This window comes from Anas acuta, chromosome 6 (genome assembly GCF_963932015.1).
Source record: "Anas acuta chromosome 6, bAnaAcu1.1, whole genome shotgun sequence".
Taxonomy (NCBI): Eukaryota; Metazoa; Chordata; class Aves; order Anseriformes; family Anatidae; genus Anas; species Anas acuta.
Window position 1 is genome coordinate 17,801,781 of NC_088984.1, and position 24,338 is coordinate 17,826,118.

Sequence of the window (24,338 nt, forward strand, 5' to 3'; positions counted from 1 at the left end):
ATTACGCAAAGTTTAACCTGACAACATCCAGTTTTAGTTACTATTTCATGTGAAACAGGTGTTTGTACATCCATTAGTGCTAATGAATTAGTTAAGGCATACATGATTTTGTAATATCTTCAGAAATAATTCAATAAACTACTTTAGGCTTAGGCTGCACCCACCTGCAGCTTAAGGGCCTGATCCTACAAAGTGCTGAGTATCCCATACTCCCATTGCCATCGGAGGGAATTAAGGCCTTTCAGTGCTATGTAGGATGAAGCTACTGTTGCTGCCATTCACTGCAGTAATCCCCAGCAGAGGCTTATACAAATATTCTTATTCTGAGCTGGACATAATATCCCTCTGGGGGGGACACTTGTGGAAGTGGGAGGTGAAGCCCAATATATTTAAGCTCTTGTCTTACTTTTAAGATCTGCTTTACTTAATGGTAACCGTAAACTCAGGCTGTCATGGATTCAGCTTTATAAAAGCTTTAAACAAAGACTATAGTTTCTGCTTACAGCAGAAAAGTATACCACTTTAACAGTCTTATTCACAAATGTGCGTACGGATGCCACACGGAAGCTGTTTGAATTTGTCAAAATTTGGGAGGTTGATTTCTAGTTAAATTGTCACCAGAATTTATAGAGTTTTATTGGTTTTGCCAACTTTTTGGAGAGCTCTGCAAAGTCTTTTTAACTCAGAATAGCTCTGGAAAGTATTCCTCCAGAGACATGGATTCACAGATACTTATGATGCTCAGTTCTCTCAGTGTCTTCTAAACTAAGTCAACTTTTCAGAAAAATAGCTGCTATCTTCAGAAAAGAAACTAGAAATATAGATGCTTACTTTTGGTCATTAGAAAATTGTTATTGTTTTTTATCTGGCCAAATATGTCTACATAAGGAGCATTTGCAGGTTTTTTAATCAATCCCTAAAATCAGATCTCAGGAGCAGAAAGTCTTGTACCTTGCCATTTCCTAGAAATGAGGTTCTGTGGATTCCTGAATGATTAGTAGTATTGTGTTGACTTTCAGTACAAAATTGCATGGTTACAAGCAAGCTACTGTTTGGAATGTTTGGATGATCAGAGTATTTCTCTCAAAAAGAGCAGTTGACCCATCTGCCTGATCCTTTCTTCCATCCACCGCCAATTTACCTGATGTAAATTACATGATAGGATTTTGTAAAGGTGTTGGCTGCAGGCTTTCTATAAGGGTAATGCTGTAGATACCAATAAAGGTATTCTTGTTTTATACTGGTAGTGGAAAATCAGGCCAAAGAACAAACAAATTTCTGAATCACCTATGTATGCAGCAAGCCCACTTTTTTTTTTTTCTTTTTCCTTATCTTAAGCTTATAATAGTCCACTGCAATTCTCATTTTCCTATGCACTATAAGAGTTCAGATTTCTGTTATAGCTTGTAATAATCTAAGCACCTAAATGTTTTAACGCCAACTTTGAAATGGCTTGATTTTCAATAATTGCTATAAATACATCTTCTAAAACTCATACTGTTAAAGTTATAAATAATGAAGACTCACGATCACTTTCTAAATTCACATCCATTTATCAGCACCCATGCCTGAAAACCAGAAAAACATACCATGTTCATGTCAATGCCATTGGTGTACGTCCACGCATGCTGGAAGTATTCCTCAAGTCGCTGCCGCAGAGGATTAGGGATTTGATGAAAGCGTATAAACTCCTTTACTCTCAGCATCTGCATGTGATACCGTGCAGTTCCCGAATAGAGTCTTTGGATTATTGCAGATACGTTTCCAAAAATACTAGCATACATTAATGCTGGATTAAATAGAAACAAAATGTGCTTAAGTTCTATCATTGGGTTTTGCAGGTGATGCAACAGTGCACAATAGTGAACTTTGTAGACAGAACAGCTCAGGGAAGACTAGTAACACTTTCAGATGTGGATTTGAATTACTTGAAGCTTTTTATTTGTTTGATTATATCAGAACCAACTCTGCAGAAGAAGCATAAATATTAAATAGTAATCAAGATGGCAATATTTTTCTTTTGAGATTTGTAGCCTTGAATTTATTGTTGTAAGTTAGGTTCATCTGATTTTACAGTTTTTGGTAGAGGTAGGAATTAGGAATTAAAGCCAAGTACAAAGTTAAGAACAAAGGGCAGAAGTAAGAAAGTACACATAAATTTATATCTCCAGGTTTGAAAAGAATATTTAAAAACAGTCAGTTAGTTAGATACATGTTCATAGACCTTAAAAAATGTAGCTTTTTTCTAATAACCGCTTTAAGTTGGTTCAGCACAATCTAAGAAACATTGATACCTCAGGCTTCCTGACACTGCATGAGTCATCACAACATATTTTCACATATAACGGTTGCTTTCCTTAGGAGTTTGCCTCTCCAGCTGCATGCTTATAATTTTACTAGTTTAGAGTTCGTTAAGTTATTTGCTCAACACCACAAAATAATAATAACAATAATAATAGTAATAATAATAAACTACTTACAGCCAATCAACATAACACAGATGGAGAAGATTTTCTCTGAGTTGGTGTTTGGAGACACATTTCCAAATCCTACACTTGTCAGACTGCTGAATGTAAAATAAAGTGCTGTAACATATTTGTCCTTGATGGATGGTCCAGAGCTTGCATCACTCTTATTGTAATGCTTTCCTAATTGTTCTCCTAAAGAATCCAACCAGCCAATCTTATGTGCCAGGTAAGGTCTTTCTACATTTCCAATGGCATACCAAATGCAAGCAAGCCAGTGTGCAATTAGTGCAAATATGCACATAAGGAGCATCAGAACTGCAGCACCATATTCTGAATATCTGTCCAATTTCCGTGCTACCCTCACCAAACGCAGCAGTCTAGCTGTCTTCAGAAGACCTATTAATGTTGTTGTCTGTAAAAAAAGATATAAATTGAAAAAGATTTTCCCTGTTAGCAAACATACAATTAGTTGACATGAATAAACCAGTGCAAATTCCATTATTTCTGGGGAACAGACAAAAGCAGTAGAGTAACCTTTTTCAATGTCATCTTGATTGCATTTTCTTGCAAATTCATTGCATTTTCTATCAAATTCATTATAAAAACAGTGAAGGAAACAAGAACACTAGGTGTGTGACAATTTGATACTAACTTGGAGACTTCTTACAATGCTCTGCCATTCATGTTCTAGAAGAGAAGAGGCATAGAGAAGAAATGACCCCACAAGAATAAATATCTTATTCTGCAAATATTGTTTCTGTCTGTAATGCTCAGAACACTGTATTCAGGCAAAAAAAAAAAAAGAGCCATTATGCAAAGAAAATCATGGAAATGTTACTGTTGCCACACTCCAGGTTAATGTTCTCTACATCCTTCATTCTGCAACTTGCAAGTGTAGTGGTAGAGGTCAATAATAAAAGTACTACACATTTTAAAAAAAATATGGGTCAGATATAGGACAGGAATATTTTCCAAGCATTTAAGTGCTGATCAGCATCATGATTGATTACAGTCCATTTGGGGTTCTGAACTTTCTAAAGAAATCTAATGCTTAGTAAGGTAAATTCACAATTTTCAAATCAATCTGTGAAACTTTGCAATACTTCTAAACTCCTCGTAAAAGACATTGACAATATTGTAAATTATAACTACTGTATTTCAAAAATAACCTTACCATTTTCTTACCATTAAATCTAAGCATATATTAAAGTACAGTAAGTGTCAAGATACATTTAAAATATTTTTACTTCCTTTTTTAACATGCATGTATATTAAGTGCAATGTAATATACGTCTGTATTTTCTGAGTAAATGAGCAAGAGGATAATATACAGTAAAACTGGGTAACACTCTGGTTAACCTAACATCACAAAGAATAATTTCATAGGGGATTTCTATAAAGAAGGCTGTTTTATTGATTGTGACCTCAATAGACAGGTACACCACATATCCTTCAAAAACTTATGCCTTAGTTGAGCTTCAGCATGTGAATATTGTCATTAGGTACTTTTTTTGTAAGGTAGGTCAGGCTTTAATATTTATGATCCCTTAATGTCTAGAGTAAACTTTTAAAAAGATAATATTTGTCCTAGTGAGGCTGTTGAAACCATTCTATTACAGATGTAATTATATCTTTACACTATGCAAGATGCAACATTTTCTTACAGCATCCCTTAAAAAGATCTGTAGGTAGATTGTGAATTCCAAACAAGTCAACAATTATGTTAAGACAACATTCTTAAGATAAGACTTGTTAATATTATGCAGCCTCAATGTCAGCTGCATTCTTAGATACTGCACCCGTGTGAGATCTGGCGTATGCCAGAGGTGTATAACACAGGTCTTCAGGGTGAAATCAGCACTGAAGGGAACCAGATATGTTTTAAACTATCAAGAAACCAATCGTGAGTTTGTGCTTCCTTTAACTCAGCAGAAACTCTGAAATACTGCTGACAGTAGAGGTGGTAAGCATGATCCACAGTTTTTGGTATGCTTTTATATGCTGTCCGCTTCTCAGTGTGGATGTAGAGTTCACAAAGTACAGTCTGCCTCTGATGTGTCATTTGCACAGGGACAGACGTACTTGGTGTCAGAACTATGCCTCATGCAGCTTATTTTCCTTGGTGTGTTGGGAATACTTCACTTAGCACGGCACACAAGGAGGCAGAAGTCCCACTCTGTCTGCTTTACCCATTCAGTTCCAGCAATTAACATCTGTAAATAGCAACCTGATTGATGATTCTCTGTTCTCTGAATTGCTTGATGCCCTATTTTCATCATACCTGGCTTTATCACTTGGACAAGTTCAAGGGTTGCTGGATACCCAGCATCAGAATTTTTTTTTTTAATTATTATTATTATCATTATTATTATTATTTTCAGTAGCAACATTTACTGTAGGCTGGAAGTATATAAGAATTTCATAACTACTGAAACTGTGAATATGGAATGGTAGAAGATGGAAAAAGGTTCATTTCACCCCGGTATAATTTATTCAGTGCAAACAGCATTCCATTTACCTAAGGCACTTAACTGTATATACAAACTGGAATTCGTTAAGACCACAGAATATATTTAAGTGCTTTCAGAATCTAAAACCCCTACAGACATTGAAGAAGTTTTTTCTTTATTGGTAAGATTTATTACCAAGATGAAGATTTTAGGGTAATATCAATTTTAAATAGATTCTGTGGAAAGATACATTATAGATTCTCAAATTTACTTATTCACCACAAGTAAACCAAATTATTGAGAAAAGTAAAAAAGAGCAGCGCTCTTTTATGTTATGTTTACATATCCCATTCTGCTAACCTATATATATATTTTTTTAATCAATATAGGCAACTTAATTTTGATATTTTTGTCCTGTTTGGTTATTGCACTACCTGTCCTTTCAAAACACTTTTTTTTTTTTTTTTTTTTTTTTTGATATTTTCCAGCTATAGTACAGAATGGAGACCTGGATTAGAAGTGTATATATGTATATGGCAGTAATTCTCTATAACGATTTTCATTCCAGTTACAACTGCAGCTCTTCCCATATAAATGTTCCCCAAAAGAGTATAACACTTTTTAATTTTATTTTTTTATTTTTTAAAAGGAATGAAAAATAATAACTGATAATTTCAGAAGGGTGTGAAAAAACATAATCTTTATCTTTTTATTGTGCAGTGAGAAAATAACACAACTTCTTTAAGAAGACACACAAAGTAATAACTGTTTCAGCAATGGCTTGAAAGCAAAATTGTCCTAAATGAAAGAATCCTCATCCACGTATGTTCCTCCAGACGATCATCTTTTTGCCATATTTTGTTCTTAATAACTTTGTTAAGAACAATACTTTAAATTGCAGACTCTGTATAGTCTTACAGTAAAGACAGTAAAGATTTTGACCCTATAATTGAACGTATTCATAGTGCAGACACTATAAATATGCAGACAGAAAACCTCCCAGTAAAAGAGACATGATGTACTTGAGGAACTGCTCCTCATTTTTCAAATGGTAATAATATATAAATAGATATTTTTCCCCTGGTGTAAATTTTTTTTTTTTTTTTACTTTTTTACTCTAGTAATAGTACAAAAAATAAAAAATAAAAGCCATATGTCATGTCTACAATGGTTCTTTGACATCTACATGGTTCTTTGCATGAGTTAAATAACAGCATAGAAGACATTTCATGTGATCACGGAATACCCCGATTTGGAAGGGACTTACAAGGATCATCGAGTGCAGCTCCTTGCCCTACACAGGATCATCCAAAAATCAGGCCCTATGTCTGAGAGTGTTGTCCAAACACTTTCTAAACTCCGTCAGGCTCATTGCTGTGACCACTTTCTTGGGGAGCCTGTTCCAGTGCCTGAACACTTTCTTGGTGAAGAACCTTTCCCTAGGAGGAACCCTAGCCTAAACCTCCTCTCTGCAAAAAGTCATTTACAATTGGTGACTTTCTCACTGATGGAGAAATCCTTACTTTTGTTCTAGATTTTTTTTCTTTCTTCATAACATCCATTATCATTAATGCATGTATCTTTAATGCCTTCTCTTATTTGTCTCTTTTTTCAACCAAATAACCCACTGATGTGTACAAGTAGCTCAAACTGTCTCTTCCAATGTACACTTGCTTACATGGTATTTCATCTGCCAGGGTTCTTTCCATCTTCCTGGTATTATAAGGTCCTCAGTTTCTCGATATTTTCTTGCACCGAAACTTTTTTGGTAAAACGATTACCATCATTCTACCCTTCCTGCAGACTGCAAATAAATCTATGAAACATGAGTAGTAGAGTATCAAGTACAGTTAACTATTTTCTCTCCGATACAAATCCCTAACACATTTCAGAATTTAGCTTTTCATTTTGTGTGATGGGGGAAGCAGATGTTAAAGATCGGTGGTGCTGCAGTTAGGACTCTCAGGTTCAGTCTCCAATTCTAGAACTGCTGGACTTTTCTTTTTGTTTTGCTTTATCAGATACACTGTATAAGTGAAGACATGTCAAAACTTAGAGAGGAACGTTTGATTTATATGTCTCCCTTTCATCCAAACCCCACCTATTTTCTTGTTCTATTGCTACCAATAGAAGACACTTTCACCCTTACATTTTGTGAGTATACTGGATATACCAATATATATCAATGTATTCAATGTATTTATTTTTATGTCCTAAGGCAGCAGTTTTCCTGTTGATGTGTTTAGTTGTAAAATAGTTTTAATCACTATTATTTGTAGAAACAGAAAAAAGTGAAAACCTTCATAGTTGTTTTTTTTTTTTCTTTTTCCTTTTTTCATATTTCAGCTGAATGTTATATCTGACCTCAAATAAACAAAAAATATGAAAATTATGTTGCTGAAACCATTGCCATCATTTGTCAGTATGTTTTAGTGCAGTAAGTTCTAGATGAAAGGGAAGAAATTCTGGTTTTCTATTTTTTTTCTTTATCTGTTTTTCTCTGAGATGACCAGCGTAATTAAAAATAAACTACCAAAAGAATATAAAGTAAAAAGTCTATGTATCCATTATTTTATCTTCATAAATATCAGGAATGTCACTTAATATTTAAAACACGCACACACAAAAGGCAGTAGTTTATTACTAGCCATAAGAATTTTAAGAGTCTTTTAAAATAGAAAGTTCATTTTAAATTCTATTAATTCTCACTTTAGAAATTGGAAAGTTAACTGTTTTGCTCTGTTGCTTTCCTATGGCTGACAAAGTATAGCTCAAATGGAAGCATTCAGATAGTGCCGCATGTGGTATTTGGATTATTATCTCCTGCCCTTTCTAGACTTGGTTTGATATCAAGGTGTTTTAAAGCTGGGTGAGCACACACAGAGCTCTCTTTGGAGCTTATGCTGTTTAATAAAAAGACTGTTCAATACAATTGTTCATAGGAGATCTTATTTGAAGAATCTCTAGATAACAAAAAAGAGCTATTTCATAAAAGAGATAACCCTCATGACAGCAAAAAAATCTATTAAATGAAAAAGGCTTCATTCTAACAGTTTTACATTTGCTTCCTCTAAGTAAACTATCAAAAAGGGATTTCTGTGGAAATATTATAGTTAGCAATATAGGAAGCAAAATTGCAGTAAGTAAAGGCTTAAAAAAAGTGATCGACATATTTAATACCATGAATGAGAGAGAGAAGTCAGTATGGCATGATGAACTGGTCATAATGTGTATAGTTTCATTGCTGATTAGGTAAACAAACTATTTTTTACCAATAGTGAAACTTCAATTAACAGGTTTGGAGAGAATAAATAATTAATTTACTTATATCTGAAATACTGAAAATGTCATTACAGAATCATAGAATCACAGAATTGTAGGGGTTGGAAGGGACCTCGAGAGATCATCGGGTCCAACCCCCCTGCCAAAGCAGGTTCCTTAGAGCAGGCTTCCCAGGTAGGAACTTGGCCCAGATGGGCCTTGAATATCTACAGAGAAGGAGACTCCACAACCTCCCTGGGCAGCCTGTTCCAGTGCTCCATCACCCTCAACATGAAGTTCTTTCTCATGTTGGTGCAGAACTTCCTGTGCTCAATTTTGTGGCCATTACCCCTTGTCCTGTCCCCACAAATCACTGAAGAGTGATTACTTCGTCCAATAATTTCTGATAATTCCCGGTTTTGATATTTAGCTACTCATCTGTAGAAATGCACCTGTCTTCTACTAATATTTAATATTATCTTATGTTAAAACTATCCCTTTAACATCAGTTTAGCACCTGGCACTGTACTGTTAAGGATTTCTGTAGCAGGTGAGGGGTGGTAGGATGATTTTTAGGGTATGATGATGATCCAAAGAGCAATCCTTCACTGAACTTTGGAATTGATTACCATTGTAATTCATGCCGTTTCACACTTCCTATAGCTGAACAGAATTTTTGGCAGTGATGAGTGCTCACTGATCAGAGAGGGAAGCAGACCACTCTTGCAGGGGCACGATATGGTCCAAGTTAGAAGTAATGCCATTGTCAGTATATTTGTTGTTCATGTGCCTGCACTATCAAAAATGCAGAAAAAAAAATCTGAAAGACTGAGATATATCCCAGACAATGAATGCAAAAGGTGAGCAAACAGTTTCTCTTGAATCTCTGAGCTTTTAAGTCACCTTCTGAATACAAAAGTTTTCTTTTGGTAACTGTCAGCATATTCCCTCTGTCCTTTACTTTCTTTTTCTTCTTATTTCATTATTTTAAAAAACATGATTTTGACTGCATGGTATTTCCTACTTGCGTCTCCAGATTGCTCATTTACCTTAAGTATGTATACTCATGTTCAAATCAACAGGAATATCACAATTGATTGGAATGTTCTTATTGATTTCCATGACTTCTGAATTAGATAACTTTATAAATACAGGACACAGGAAAACATTTTCATTACAAAATTTTTGAGAAAATGAATTTAAGAAAAGCATGACTGACCCTACTTCTGAATTTGTTTAAGACTGAAAAATCTCAAATGAGAAATAATCTCTCAAGGTGTGTATAGACATGTGCCAATTGTTTTGCATTGACACTTAACTACTTTCTTAAGTTTATGTATAATTTGTGAGAATAGCTAGTATACACTCAGAATTCAGTTTAGGCTTTTGGGGCAGATGTAAAAAAAAAAAAAATTGCCTTCACAGTAAATGACTTTTATACAAAGGAATTCATTTTCAAATGGAAAAATGTTTTCATATTTTTTATATTATTACACAGACATATGCAGCCAAAGCTCATGCTAAGAATGCTGATTAATTTGGTGTTTTCACTTTTCTCTCCTCAGTTAAGGAGAGGTACATATGGTCAATAAAACTTTCTGTTTCCTGTAAGTCAATATGTGCAAAACAGTATTTTTAAAAAAATGGATTTCTGTCCTTTGAAAAGAGACAGAATAATATTTTGCTGGGTTTGCTATTTTTTATTTTTATTTTTGAAACTACTTTATTCTATGGATCATGAAAAGAAAAACTGCAATTCTCTACTTGTCAGTTCAGTTTTTATCAAAAAATATGTTATTACTTTAGACCTTCTAAAATTAAATAAAAATTCTTTGGAAGGAGGCAGAACTGGGTCAGGCTTCGAGAATACAGTGCATGTTTTATATATACCTTTGGGCAATTTTGAGATGCATATATTGGGCACTTTGTTAACCCATTCTACAGATAGGGTGAACACATTGGTCATGTGAGCTGTCAGTCTGGCAAGATTAATAATCTTTTCTTTCTTTTGGTAGTCCATATTCTTGATAAAATTGACAACAGCCAAATCTTTTTGTTAACTGGCAATGACTAGCATACTTTGCACTTCAACTACACTGTTCTACACTGAGTAAACATCTGATCTAAAGATTTTGAACAGAGGTAATTTATTTTAGTACTTAAATGCCAACACAATACTTATACATTATGGGCAATTTTTACAAAATCAGCAGCAAGTCAAAGGAACAAAAGTTCTGAAATAAAAATATTTAAGCAAATCCTTTATACTTGTTATATATGTCATTATTTGTAACGGTAGTATCAAATTTGGTATAATAGAACAACAGAAATGGAATTGTTCAACTTTTCTCCTGCCAATGAAAGGCATTGACAAGAAAATATTCCTTGATATATACAATATTCTACATTATTCTACTAAGGAGGATTTAATTTTAGCTTTAATTTAAAAGATGGAACTACTAAAAAGCTTAGTAATTGAGTAGCAAAAAATATATTTGGATACACAGATTACTGCACTAATATCAAAACTTAAGATTTAAGATTTCTCATTTATTTAAGCTTACCTCTTCAGAGCCAGAGCCAAAAATCAGCAGGTCAAAAGGTATTGCAGCAACCATGTCAATTAGGAACCAGCCTTTGAAGTAGTGAATTGCTATTTTTGCTGGGTCACTTACCACTTCTTCATTCTGGTTTACATATGTTGTTCTGAAGTTGATTAGAATGTCAATGATAAACATAATATCCACAATTAAGTCTACAACATTCAGTGGGCTGCAAGAATATCCACACTCTCTTCTCTTCCGTTCCTCGCTATCATTCAGAAGGAAGGCAGCAGAGTAAGGGGTGAAGATTGCAGTATATATTACCAGCAGCAAAATGAGCCAGTCCCAGACAGCTTTAAAAGGACTATAGTGCAATATAGTAAACTTGTTGATGCGAGGTGTCTGGAGTTTATATTCTGGTAGAACATCAGCCCCTAAGGACAGAACCTAGAAAAAGAAATATAGCATGTCAACAATCAGGACAGTGTACCTATTCCCACTTTCAGTAAACTTGGCAAATACAGTGACAAACTTAAAAGGGATTAAACTTAAATTCCTTGATGTTTTGGTAGACTGAACTTCTGTGGAATTCATTATCTCTGTCAGGCTCAATAAATTCATTGAGAATTTTACACAGTAGATTGATTTTTGTTCCCTGTACCACCCACTAAGTGCCATATCTGGGCCATATCTTCATAATTATACACATCATCAAATTCCTTCATCTACCACGATAACCTTGCCAGTCTGTTCATGGCCAGTGAGAGACTTTTCTTGCTGTGATGTAGTGTTTTTCTCTCAAAGCAATCCTACTATCATTAGCTTAAATACACTCCAAAAGAGTCTACACACATTACAAAATGCTTATGCAACCAGAAATCAAGCAGTTGAAGAAAGACCTGTTAGTATACTTGACAGCTATCTCCACTTTGAGTTTTGTGGTGTGAAAAACTTTCAAACATGGACAAATTTTATTCAGGCTACAGTTAGCATAGCTAATGGTGTGACAAAGAGGGGTTCCACAGAAGTACTGCCTTTTGCTTCACTTCAACTTTCAACATCAATGACTAAAGTTTTTATCATTCCTTTACAAGTGTGGATTTGTTATCTGTTGGTGTTTTTTAAGTACTATTTCAATTTTATTTGGAAGAGATTATGTTTGTATACACTGCTTGATTTGCTGGCTTTGTAAGTTGAAATGTTTGTTTTGTTGCAAAGAACAAATATAGTGTGGGCATCAGATAAAGTGAAATTTTTCTTGCTGCTCGTCCAGTCTGACTTAACTGACATGAAGGAATAAAACCTTTAAGAACAAAAAGTTAAATTACATTTTTGCCTCTGCTTAACGCTTGGACTAGTTATAGAGACCATCAGCAATGATGCTAATTATTGCCTTCTGTGCTGCAAATGCTTTCCAAATCCAATGGGACTCAGATCATCACTTAATTTTACACAGACCCATGAACAAACATTACATGGTGACAACCTTCAGTTACTTCCCAGTTGGTCAAGTGACATATTCAAGAAATCTTATGCTAATTTTCCACCAGTTACTTCTACTTATTCCTTTTCCCCTGCTAATTAAAAATAATGTTGTTTAGAAAATCAGACCTTTAAAAAGTAACTAAAATGAGTAACTATGCTGAAATGAAATTATGACTGGAACCTTGTCAGCAATGTTTTCTTCTTTTAGTTTTTACTTAGTAAGTAAGTTTTATTTTTTATATTATTAAGTAGTTCAGGATTAGAGATTTCTGTTTGTACAAAATTGAGGAATTTCATGCTTCTTGAACATAATCTTGTATGATTATAAGGGTCAACACACTTTCTGTTTAGCTTTCTAACAGCAAGTGTTGTATAAACCTTAGATCCTATCCTTGGTAATGCAAGTTGCACTTTTTATTCAATGAAGTTCTACTCTGAAAATGTTGTGAGAACACCAGGGCTAATAACCACTCTCGTCCTTTAAGTGTGTGAAAAAAGAAACAATTAAACCATCCAGAAGATTATATGGTACCTTCAAGCAGCCATTAAGTGCCATGCTGAGGTGATGGTAGAGGCTGTTAATCTATTTTTTATATTCCAACTGGGTCTTGCATTTAACAAAATGCAAAATGTCAGCTTTTTTTTTTTTTTTTTTTTAATTCATTAAACACACTAGCTGACAGCAACCTGAAGCAGAGACATTACTAAATCTCTTAAGCATTCTTAATATTTTCAGACCCCCACCATTCTAGTCTAGTTGACTAGAATGTTTTCCTAGTATTTGAGGGTGGTATATGTGGCAAGGCAACTGCTATTTATGAAATTTATATTCTCCTGCTGGATTTTCAAATAATGAATGAAATGGATTACACAACATGAAAAATAAAGTTTATTTCACATGTTTCTTGTAGTCATTTGAAATTTCCAGCCAGTGTGCTTCATTTCAGAGCAACATACAATGTAAACTGAACTTACTCCCCTGAAACCTGGCTTGTACTTTCAGTTAAATTACATTTATTTTTAGTTTGGTTAAGACTGAGGTAGGTGAAACAGAAAAAATATTCAGGTAAAATAAGGGAACTGCGGTATAAAAGTGATTGGGAAAAAATGGATCCAACTTTTCCATTCTGGTTTCTTAGACACACTACAGGAGAGACTGACTGGTTGTGAGTTTCATATTCATAATACAATATAGAACTTTACATTTCTACGTTGCTTACTCTCATGCAATGGGAATTAAAGACAAACACTCATTATGTAATTATTCCTGTTTGCTGGATCATGAGAAAGAAGATGGGACGTAGTTTCTCAAATAAAAAATCATAGTTACACATAAAAAAGGAGTACGTAATTGGTTTTCTTGTTGGTAATTTCAATAGAGACTGATTGAACATGAGATGAATTTATCTTTTTGCTGTTGTGTGACATCATTGCAAGGATCAGACACTAGTGTTAACAGGTCTGTATTTACTTTGGCCAGATGGAAGACTAGCGTACTTAAAGTTGTTTTTTTAACTTTTCTCTTCTGGACAGTGAAACTCTTTTCACAGGTTGGATTGTAATACAGGTGTCTTAGGGACCAAAATGTTTTTAAGAATAATGAGCAGCACTGGGACATCCAGCATGTAATCAAGCCCCATATACCGTAGTGTCAAAAGGTCACTGAACCTTACAATCATGTGATGTAAAGCCAAGCTTCCTGGCAAAGAGAAGACTGCAACACAATTTTAAGTAGTAAAAGTCATACTAGCAACACTTCTAAGAGAAATACTAAGATTCTTCAATTTTCTTTATAAAAGAGAATATATAGGCAAAACATCAGTCAAGACGTTGGATGATTGGGAATTATACTCTAGTCTCTGCCACTGAGTTTCTAAGTGATCTTAGGCAAACTGACATTTAACTTCTCTGACATCAGACTTTTTTTTTTTTTTTTTTTTTTTTAAGTTACAACTCATTGGGGGCACTTTTCCATTTTTTATTTTCTGTGTGAAAACACTTTATTTTTGTTATCTGTTATGCAAACTGCACAGTTTCAAGGGACTCTGAGAGGCCCATATCACTATGTAGCACATGTATATTCATAAGAGAATTGTGTTCTGAGGCTTTTCAATCTAAATTTATTAAAGAATGCAAATATAGACAGTCAAAACCAAAGAACTAGAAACACAAAGAAGCATAATAGAGATTTAATTAATCATAACAGAAAAAATAAATGATGAGCTATCTGTTATGAATACCACCATGAACTGTTAAAGAAATACTTCTGCCAAACTACTGCACAGGTTTTCAATAGGGTTTCCCAGCTATTGTTTAGTGCTGCCTGTGAGGAATTGTAGTGTCAGGTGGATATATGCTGGACCATGACTTTCCGAGTAACTGTAGATTTCTATAAAGCCCATGAACATGGAAACCAAAAAGCATGCCTGATGCTTTTGAGGAGCACCGAACTCACTTTGTGGACATATTATGATTGCATGGACAAGATGTTATGTTCAACTTATTCAGAAAGCGTTGGACCTTTAGCATTTTTGCTAAGAAGTCACACAATATTTGTGCTGTGTATTTCCCAACATACAGCACACTTGCTGTATGTTTACAGATTACAGTACACTTGCACAAACAATGCAAAGCACGTTTGCCGTCCAGGTAAAACCTTACATCATAGATGGAACTAATACACATTTAGGAAATTTGAACAGAGAGAGCAATGTTTCCAGGTGGCAAAATATGAGGGAGAAACAGGGCACATACAGGGGATAAAACAAAAACAAACAAACAAACAAAAAACAGCATTTGTAATGCATACAGAATGCTTCTATTCAAAAGGTGAATGTGGGAATTTAATGAGTGCAAAGCTTAATACATTAGCTTTTTGGAAAGACACTTTCCTATGTCTCATGACAAAGTGTGTCTCATATGAACTGTATATTATGTAGATTTGTTCAATACTACATACTGTTATGTCACTATTGCTTTTGTCACAAAGTAAAGCTTGTACTAAAAAAAGTTAGTTCTTACATAGCATTTCTCACTTTAACAGAATTTCATAAACATTTAATAAAGCTCAGAATATAAATAAAGCCCTACATTACTTGAGGGCTAATCCAAAAGCTATTTGGATTAAATATTTTCAGCAGTTTTCAGCTATAAACAAGTTTAGTGCTGGTGACTAGGAAATCAAGTAGCATCTCCTAAATTAAAGTAGAGTGAAGTTACTGTTCATGTTTATTCTCTGATGCAGCTCATGGTGCAGAATGAACACTGCCACCACACCACACCCAAACCCTCAGATTTTGGGTACAATCTCTTCCTTTTAACAGGTAGCTTTGAACTCAGGTTTACATGACCTCATTTTACATGAACTCAATTCCCAGAAAACTGTGGAAACAAAAGGAATAAGAAAAGAATCATGAAGAAGATACAGAAGCTAAAGCAATATTCATGTAATAATTAACCCGTTTTATCATGACCATAGACCTTAAACGTGAATGGTAAGTGCAGTTCAAAAAATGAACTAGTATTATTTCAGCTTTAAAAAAAGGTATGATTTTGCATTGGATATTTTATTGGATTTGTGGAACTCTCTTCTCTTAATGTAACCTCTTCTGGCTCTCATTTCTCCTGTGTATTAGCTCTACTGAAGCTACTAAGCTATAACTGGAAAGGACATTTTTTCCCCTTTCTTCCCTATTCATAATATTATCATGAGACCCCTACAGATTGGACCTCCTAAACAGGTCTGAATCTAAAACTCTCTAAATCTAAAAAGACCTAAAAATAAACACTACGAAAGCATTAAATTAAATCAACAATTGCTCACTGATGGCAGGCATTATCTAATTCTCCACAAGACTGTTATGGTCTTTCATATTTCAGTTGTCTTAATGACATCTTCCTTGATACTGACATGAACAACTGATAAGATTATTCTGGTACTGACAGAAAGTTGAAGTGCTTTTGATTTAGAGCTTTAGAATGTAATCCTGCATCATATTCTCCTTTCACACATCTGCATTAAAAGACATTTTTATATGTTTTCCAAAGGAGAGCTATTAAAGAACATCTTCTAAATTGAGAAATACTGATCATGGGAATATTAATAATTGTCTTTCTGGTTTCAAGGAACTTGTCTGTTTTAAATGCTTTTAATATTTTTTAAAAAACTTGTAGCACGATACTTTGGATAAAGTGTTGGTATTTACCTTTCTATATCAGAGTGTTTGAAGTATACCTGTGAGATATTATCATGTAGTGTTTTAATAGCTTTCATATTTTGAAAATTAAGCTTTTGTTAAGGAAAATCTGCTGTTGTGTGAAAATGTGTGCTCTGTATGCTTCCCATTTGGGACTTCAGGTACCAGAGGAAATAAACCGTTCTAATGGGTTCAATACATTTTTGTATGCAGGATCAGAAATTGCACATCAGATTTTTTTTTTCTTTTCTTTGTAGACTATGTCTACATATTCAGCAAGTATAATTTTAGGTAGGCATTGAAACCACGTTTCTGTTATTACTGGATAAACCTGCAAAACTTGATGCTTATCTGAGCATATTTGAATCATCTCTGTTCCTGAAGTCAGCTTATAAATGCCACTGAATAAAGCCTCTTTGAGTTAGTGAAAGACAGACTTTGTGTCATTCTCAACCTAACTGAAATACAGAAACACTGGATATTCAGTAAATTAATATTCTGGTGGGGCTGCAGTTTGGGAGGCAATGAGATAGTATGAAAGAAGAAAAAGATGGGTAAGTTTTTATTGGTAAATGGAATCTATCTGATATAGCGTTAAGCAATTTTTATAATAAATGTCCAAGCAATTTCGGTGAAGTTAAAAGTTAATGCTGTTTGGTATTAAAATTTAAGAAAAAGAAAAATTCTAACAATTCTGTTTTTAATTGCCATAAAAATTGCTAATTTGATGTTGGAAAATCAATAGGGAACAGGAATTGACATTGATTTAGACAGGTCTTGAGCACCTATAAGTGTAACACTATTGCTTTCACAGTTCAAATTATTCTTTTCATGACACAATCAAATAATTAGATAATTATATTCAGCTAAAGATAGTTAAATATGCAGCAACACAGAATCAAAAAATCATCAAGGAAAGTTATATGTACCATGACATTAAAACAGTAGAACAGGATTCTTTTCATGTTTGTTCAGTAAATTGTGCAGGTTTGATAGAATTAATGTATCTGTTGATGTTACTGTCAAACAAAATTGCTTCAACAGACTTGAATACATGTAATAATTTAGAAAACTCACCACCTCTAACCTATCATTTATTTTCTCATAAAGATAGACATTAAAAGAGAGGGAGTATTTTTATAGTTCATTTTCCATCCATTATTTCCCATGAAGAAAATTAAGAAATAGCTTATAGATCTTAAACCTCAGGAGTCTCCTCCTGCGACTCAGGATGCAATTACTTTCATGTTAGTTGGTAATGCATCATCAGAGCAACACTTGGAAGCATATAGATTTATTAAGTGTGCTTTACTGAGTTTTAAATCTTAATTTAGTGATTTGCAGATTATCAAAGAAGAAATGAGCAACTGATTTTTAGCAAATGTTAATGCCAGAATATGTATTAAAAGTAGTGTAAAGCTTTTTCTGAATTTACTAAGAGGTGTTATTCCAGAAGACAGAAAACACTACCCTTCAAAATGCTGAAGAGTTTGTGATCTCTTCATTGCTCTTCTGGCAACATAACCAGTAAGCTGTAACAAGCATTTATATGTCTGAACGACAAAACACCAAGGGTCACGTTTCTGATAAGGGCTTAAATTATTGCTGTGATTTTTGGTCACTTAAAAGATATTTTCTATCATTAGCTCATGACATGACAATGAAACAAAGTAGATTTTGTGCTTTTTGCTGTTATCTCAACTTCCTTAAAGTATTTCTGAAAAATGTACCTTCAGACAGTTTCCTCAGCTTCCAAACACTTTGATACAGTTAAAAAAGAGCAAAAAGGTGGTAAGAGAATATCTGAAGTACACAAGATAAAGATGAAGCAGCTACAAGCCATACTTCGTTTCTATGATTACAGTATTGACTGATGAGCATACTCCAGCCTTGTTCACTTTAAGTTCAAAGAGATTGTCTTAGCATTCTGCCCAGATTGCTATTTTTATGACACCTGGGAATGTTTAGTGTATTACCTAACGTTCTACCAAATCTAATCACTAACATCCCAACTAAAAAGGCATTTGGCAGGGGTAAATAGAATGGATTACATACAATGTGATTATACAGATCACATCTCATTATCAAAACCAACCTATAAAATCACTGTCCTTTTTTCTAGAGCAATCCATCCATTTCATACTGGTTATGCAGAGAAAACGGCAGAGTTGTGAGAGGAAAAAGGCCATGGGGAGCCGATAAGAAAAACTTTTCTTTCCTCAATCCATAGCTGGATCTTAGATAATATTTTTTTCTGCTTTTCCAACATAAACACATAGTTTGGTTTTGGGGAAATATGGCAAGACATGGTAGGTGTCTTATGATGCTTCTCTGCTACTCTGCCACTCTAACAAAAAGATTTTTTTAGCATGGCACCAGTGAACCAAAATAACTCCAGAAGCTCTACCTCACCTCTGGAATGTTAGATGAAGCTCATGTTTGGGAGAGCATAGGACTCTATGGATTTAACCAAGGACATATGGGAATCTTTTTACAGTATGTGATCACATGTATGGTTGCAGGTATTAAAAGCTTAAATCTGGAGAAAAAATGCTTAGGATAAAAGCCTGTCTATAAACTCTCCTGTTCCCAGTATTCTTTGTTTTCTAGACAAATTTATCGCACTGCTTAAACTGCATAATGGGTCATTTGTTTCTCAGTTTCCTTAGCTGACTTGGCATTGTTGGTGCAAAAGAGAGAGAAAATAGCATAAAATATCTAGGAAAAATTGTCCCATACAAAACTTATTTTTCAAGCTTTGTTTGAAAACCGGAAGGAAGCTGCAGTCAGCATGCTATCCTAAAAAAAAAGTCAAAATAAATTAGCTGGCCTCTAATGTGTTCTACAGGATGACCATGAGCCCCAGGCATGGATTTCTTGCTCACTTCCAAACCCAGTAACTAACATCATTAGAGTCTAAGCTGCAGCAAAAGGTGTTGCTTTCCTTCAGTTATAATCTATTGTTATCTTACCGACAAACCCAGTAAAACTAAACTTCTCTGAACAGAACAGAGTGGTATAAATAGGAGACCATGCCATGCCAGCTCTTTTGTTTCAAAAGAGAGTAGATTTCTTCATAATTAATAGAATTAATTTATAAAGTGAAACGTATTCAAAGATGGATACCTAGATTAGAAAAAAGCTGTGAAATGAACATCTTTACTTCCCATTTAATAAATGTTTCACATTCATTAGTAGTAGTATACTGAACATACCTGCTCATGCCAGTTTTTAAGATACTAAAAAATAGTACCCACTTCCCTATTGGTTCTGTTACCAGTTACAAGCTGAAAGCATTAACCAAATTCTAACACATGACAGATAATAGATGAGAAGCATGACCTTGTCATTTTGCTTATTAATTTTGAGGGCATTCTGAAACCATTAAAAAACATGTTGTTCTGACTGGGCTTCATGGTCTTTGTTTTTTCTTGCTACTTCTAATCCAATGTAAAAGCCCCAAACCCTAACAAATCCTGAATGGAAAATATTTTGCTCAGATTTCAACACATTGACACCAACCAATCCCCATGCTTCAACCCACTCCACTGCTCAAACCAAAAAAAAGCCAAACAAACCAAACCTACAAAAATACTCCTCCTCCAAAAAAAAAAAAAAAAAAAAAAAACCTACTGCTTCTCCTTTATATGCATGTTTAAAACACCTAGTTTCTAATCAGTAGCAGAAGAAAACTGCCTTATAATTATCACCAGTTATATCATCACCTTACTATCTGCAAATTGCTGGAATATTCTGCTCTCCTTTTAGCTTATTCATCAATTTCTTTCAGCAGTGATGTGTGGGAACTTAACTATTTCCTTGAGAATGTTATCCTTCAAATTACCGACCAGTTTTTCAGCTTGTGTATAAGCTAGTATTACACTACAAGGGAAATATGTTACTTGCAAAAAATACTATTAAATTGTTAGCTGAACACAGCTGCATTCCTTGTCTGATGAAAATGATTCCTAATAGGGGTGAATGTGCAATTGCAGGCAATTGCTAAATGTTGTCTGCCCACGTTATGGCATTTTGTAGCTAGATCCAACATTTTTACTATCGTGCTTACCTGTGAGGTGTCCAGCATCAGAAGAGATTTCAGAACCAAGCCTGTTTGCAGGTTAGGGCATGCAGGGAGGGAGGAAGGGAGTCCTGAGTCTGAGTTCCACAGTTTCTGCCTTCTTCCCTCCCTGCTTCTGCACATCAGTTGCTATTGCTCTCTATTGCTGGGTGATTTTATCTGGGAAAATATATGTTTATGTTGACCTAAACAGAGAAAGCATTTCCTGAATTAACACAGTAACCACCTGACTGGGATCTAACTGAAGTTAACTGATGTTTTGAGTAGGAGGTTGGGTTAGATGGCCTCTAGAGGTCTCTTCCACGCTACATTTTTGTATGGTTCTAACATTAAGTAAAAGACATACTGTGACTCCTTTCATGGCTGTTTTAAGGTAGCTCTAACTATGTACATGGAAGGTATTATTTTAGACAGTGTACGCCAAGTTGGTCAAAGGACTCTGACAGTTCTCTGGACCTTAATGGGGCTTGACAGAGGCTAAGCCAGGGCTTGACTTCTTTCAGTTCTGGTGGGTGCCAAAATGGTTGGTTTTCACTGAACAACTTACAAAGTGTAGAAACTTTCAAGGTCAATTCACCATGAAATTCACCAGTCTTGGGGTTTAGAGCTCTAGTCCAGAGAACACAGGTTTGCAAAATTGCTGCCTAAAAGTTGGTTTTGAACAGTTTTATTTGCTCCATAGGACATTAGTTCTTACACACTCATATTTTCAGAATGAACTACAATGCAGTCTGAAAGCCTATTTCCCCCATATACTAGCATCAGAAGAAGAACGTTGCTTTTGAAAATATTCAGTTAAAAAAAAATATATATATCATACAATCCATTCCACATTAGCATCAATGAACAGATCTTAAAGTGTTTGGTTCAAGACAATAATAGCAAATTGCTCCTACAAAATACTGATCACTTGGAATTGTTAATTCATGGAAGATACTGGATTCTTTTTCCCAACTCAACAAAATCGGGCAATCCCTTTCTCAGAAGAGCAGATCATGGGAGAAGGACATGGACAAATTAGGGATGATTCCAGGTTACTTGCTTCAAAGCAGCTGGTCTTTCCAACTGCTCCATTTCCACCATATGTTGTGAAATCACAAAACACTCCAGCAGTTGAGATGCCTTAGCCTACTCTGCTGTCACAAAGACATGAGGCTCTACTGGAAACAATCACCTTCAAGGAATATGTTATCATTCACAGTTCCTGTGAATCTCTAATTACATATGCCGTTTTATTACTTCATGCAACAGCAAGCAGTTCCAATGAAAATGCTATGTTTTTCTGAAATTGATAAAAACAATGGGCTTTATTTTCTGTTTCCATGCTTTGTATAGCTACTTGCTCCAGTGCAAAAGAGCCTGTTCTCCAAATGACATCTTTGCATAGGTATAAATGACTTCACTGAGACTGGGGTATTTTTATTGGTTTTGCCATCACAATGATCTTTGCTTTTCTTTTTTTTTTTTTTTCACACACAGATCTGTCATACCTTCTAAATGACAATGAAATTACACACATCTATTCCATTTCTATAACAACATCTACAGTAATTACGAAGCCTAATTATATAACAACAATAAAATTTTATTGTATGAGGTTGCTAAGTATGATTGCAAACAAAGGGAATAATTCCTGTATAAGTTATATCAATTGATCATTGAGAACAAGGATAGAAAATAATTGAATAAAAAAGATTCTCCTTTCAGCAGAATCAAATAATTTACACTTTCCATACGGTAAGTAGGGAATGTTGGCTCTGCTTAACCCCCAATTTCATCATTATATGTATGCCTAACTGAGTAATTGGAAGACATATCAAAGCTATTTGCCCTTAATTCAGAAATTTCTGCTTTATGTCAGCTTATGTTCCAAAATGAATAGCTTTGAAATAATATTTGTGTGCAAGTCATTTCATGATGTTGTAAATGGTCCAGTGTGCCAGCTGAATCAGAGTACCAAAAATGTATAGCTCAATAATTTGGTTTATTTTTAGGTCTTATGTTGCCCATCTTTGTTGTAGATGACTTCTTTTAGCCTGAAAACCTGAAGGTCGGTTTGAAGTCATGATCGTATAACAGTTCTTTTTATATCAACAGCTGAGGCTGGCCTTGGGGGACACTGTTACTTATTTCTTAATCTTCTGGGACTGACAGAACAGAGTCTGGCCAGATTAGAAAAACATGGAATAATACTACAAGGTCTATCACTTCATGTGTGACCTGCCATACACCGAGAACTCCACTTTCAGAAGAGCTGTGAACGATCAGCATGTCTGCAGATCAGAACACAATCCTCAAATCAGCCAAGTATCCAGTTAAGGTACATACTTATCATTTGATCAGCCATGTAAACAGGGTATTATATATATTTCAGGTGGGTGGACTGTTTTGAAAATTATTATCTCCAAGAAGTTTGAAGATCACAGTTCTACTTTCCCATAAGTCAGTTATTTTGACAAATTATAATCAACAGATACATGCTGAGTCTTTCAACCACATGCTGTATCTGAACAAACTGCTGAATTTCAGGGGATTGATAGTCGCTGAGCGTTAATGATGAGGGGCAACAAGACATCCTTGTTTAAAGAACACAGTAAAGGGATCAGTAATTTATACATTTATTAACTGGATGAATCATTGTTTGTTGCCAGTGTTGTTGCCAATCTATGAGTATTCAGAAATTCTGTCTTTGAAATTAAGTATAGGTACAAACATCTTCACATTGCTCTGAGTCTGTTCACAATGGAGTTCTCAGCTTTGGGCCATATATCAGCATGAACCAGATGTGTAAGAGCACTTTAAAAAAAAAAAGGTTGAAAAAAAAAAAGATAAAAATGCTAACTGTTTTGCCTCTATGTGCTGTAATTTTAAGGCCAGAAGTCCTCTTTACAAACTCATCAAAAACGTTAAAGGACAGATGTCAATTTTTTGCCCCACTGCTTTCTTTAACAAAAGTCTACTTTTTGTGCCTCTGGGAAGACTTGTCTCTTTCTAGCAATCAGTGTCAGGACCCCATCTGAACCTGTCAGTGCATAAAAGTGCAGACATGGGACTGTCCCCCTGAAGGAAGTCGAGGCTCTTCTAGAAGAGCCTCTTCTAGCCAAGCACCTCTGGAAATTATAATGTGAAACATTAAAAAAAAAGCATTTTAGTCAAGTGTAAATGGAAATGTAACTTTAATTTTAGTGGCAGGTATCTACATCGGGATATAAGAATGCCAATTATTAAAAAAGGACTATCTGGCAGCTACTGCTGGTCAACTCATTTCAGTAAAAGCCAATGTTATGCAGAAATAGGCATGCAGTAGCATGCTACTCTGCATGACAAGAGGAGTTTTGGTCAGTTAAAACCACAGGACATTCGGGACATTATGTAGATTGTAGTTACTATATAGATTGCAGTGAAGTAAGTGACAAAAGTGTTACTGCAAGCTATATAGTAACTAGAATTTTAATCTCTACATAATGTCCTGAATTCTCCTGTTAAGTAGCAAGACCCTATCCAAAAGGTCCTGACAGTAGAATTTATAACTTAGCTCTTTCTGATTAGATTTACTTGTCATATTACTTAAAAGGTATGATGTTGAGAATTTTATTTATTTTGAAAATCTCCAATGAAATCTCATTTTCTCTACCTGCATTTCAAAGTTTGTATTGTTTCACTCTAATATCAGCCACTGTCCCACAACTTCTGTTCTTGTGAAATTCTTTTCCAAAATTTTGTCTGCTCCTAATTTATTCCACTAGAACTGTGTTTGCCTGTCTCTCTTTCTGGAAATGTTTCCATCCATCTATACAGAATAGCCATGACTATTCTATTATTTCAGTAATTATTCTTCCTCTACCTTGTGAAGG

The 24,338-nt window shown here is 34.7% G+C and overlaps 1 protein-coding gene across 5 annotated transcripts in view; it reads right to left on the reverse strand.

Annotated features, from left to right (window-relative positions):
• Positions 1 to 24,338, reverse strand: part of KCNH7 (potassium voltage-gated channel subfamily H member 7) — a 224,188-nt gene that overhangs the window by 43,784 nt on the left and 156,066 nt on the right. For 4 of the 5 annotated variants that reach the window (XM_068687705.1, XM_068687704.1, XM_068687703.1 and 1 more), the window contains 3 exons: positions 10,744 to 11,169; positions 2,481 to 2,880; positions 1,590 to 1,789 (listed from right to left, as the gene is read on the reverse strand). In XM_068687705.1, the coding sequence (XP_068543806.1) occupies positions 1,590 to 1,789; positions 2,481 to 2,880; positions 10,744 to 11,169 (1,026 nt within the window). The remainder of the gene's footprint in view (positions 1 to 1,589; positions 1,790 to 2,480; positions 2,881 to 10,743; positions 11,170 to 24,338) is intronic. The other variant, XM_068687706.1, reaches the window with a different exon arrangement.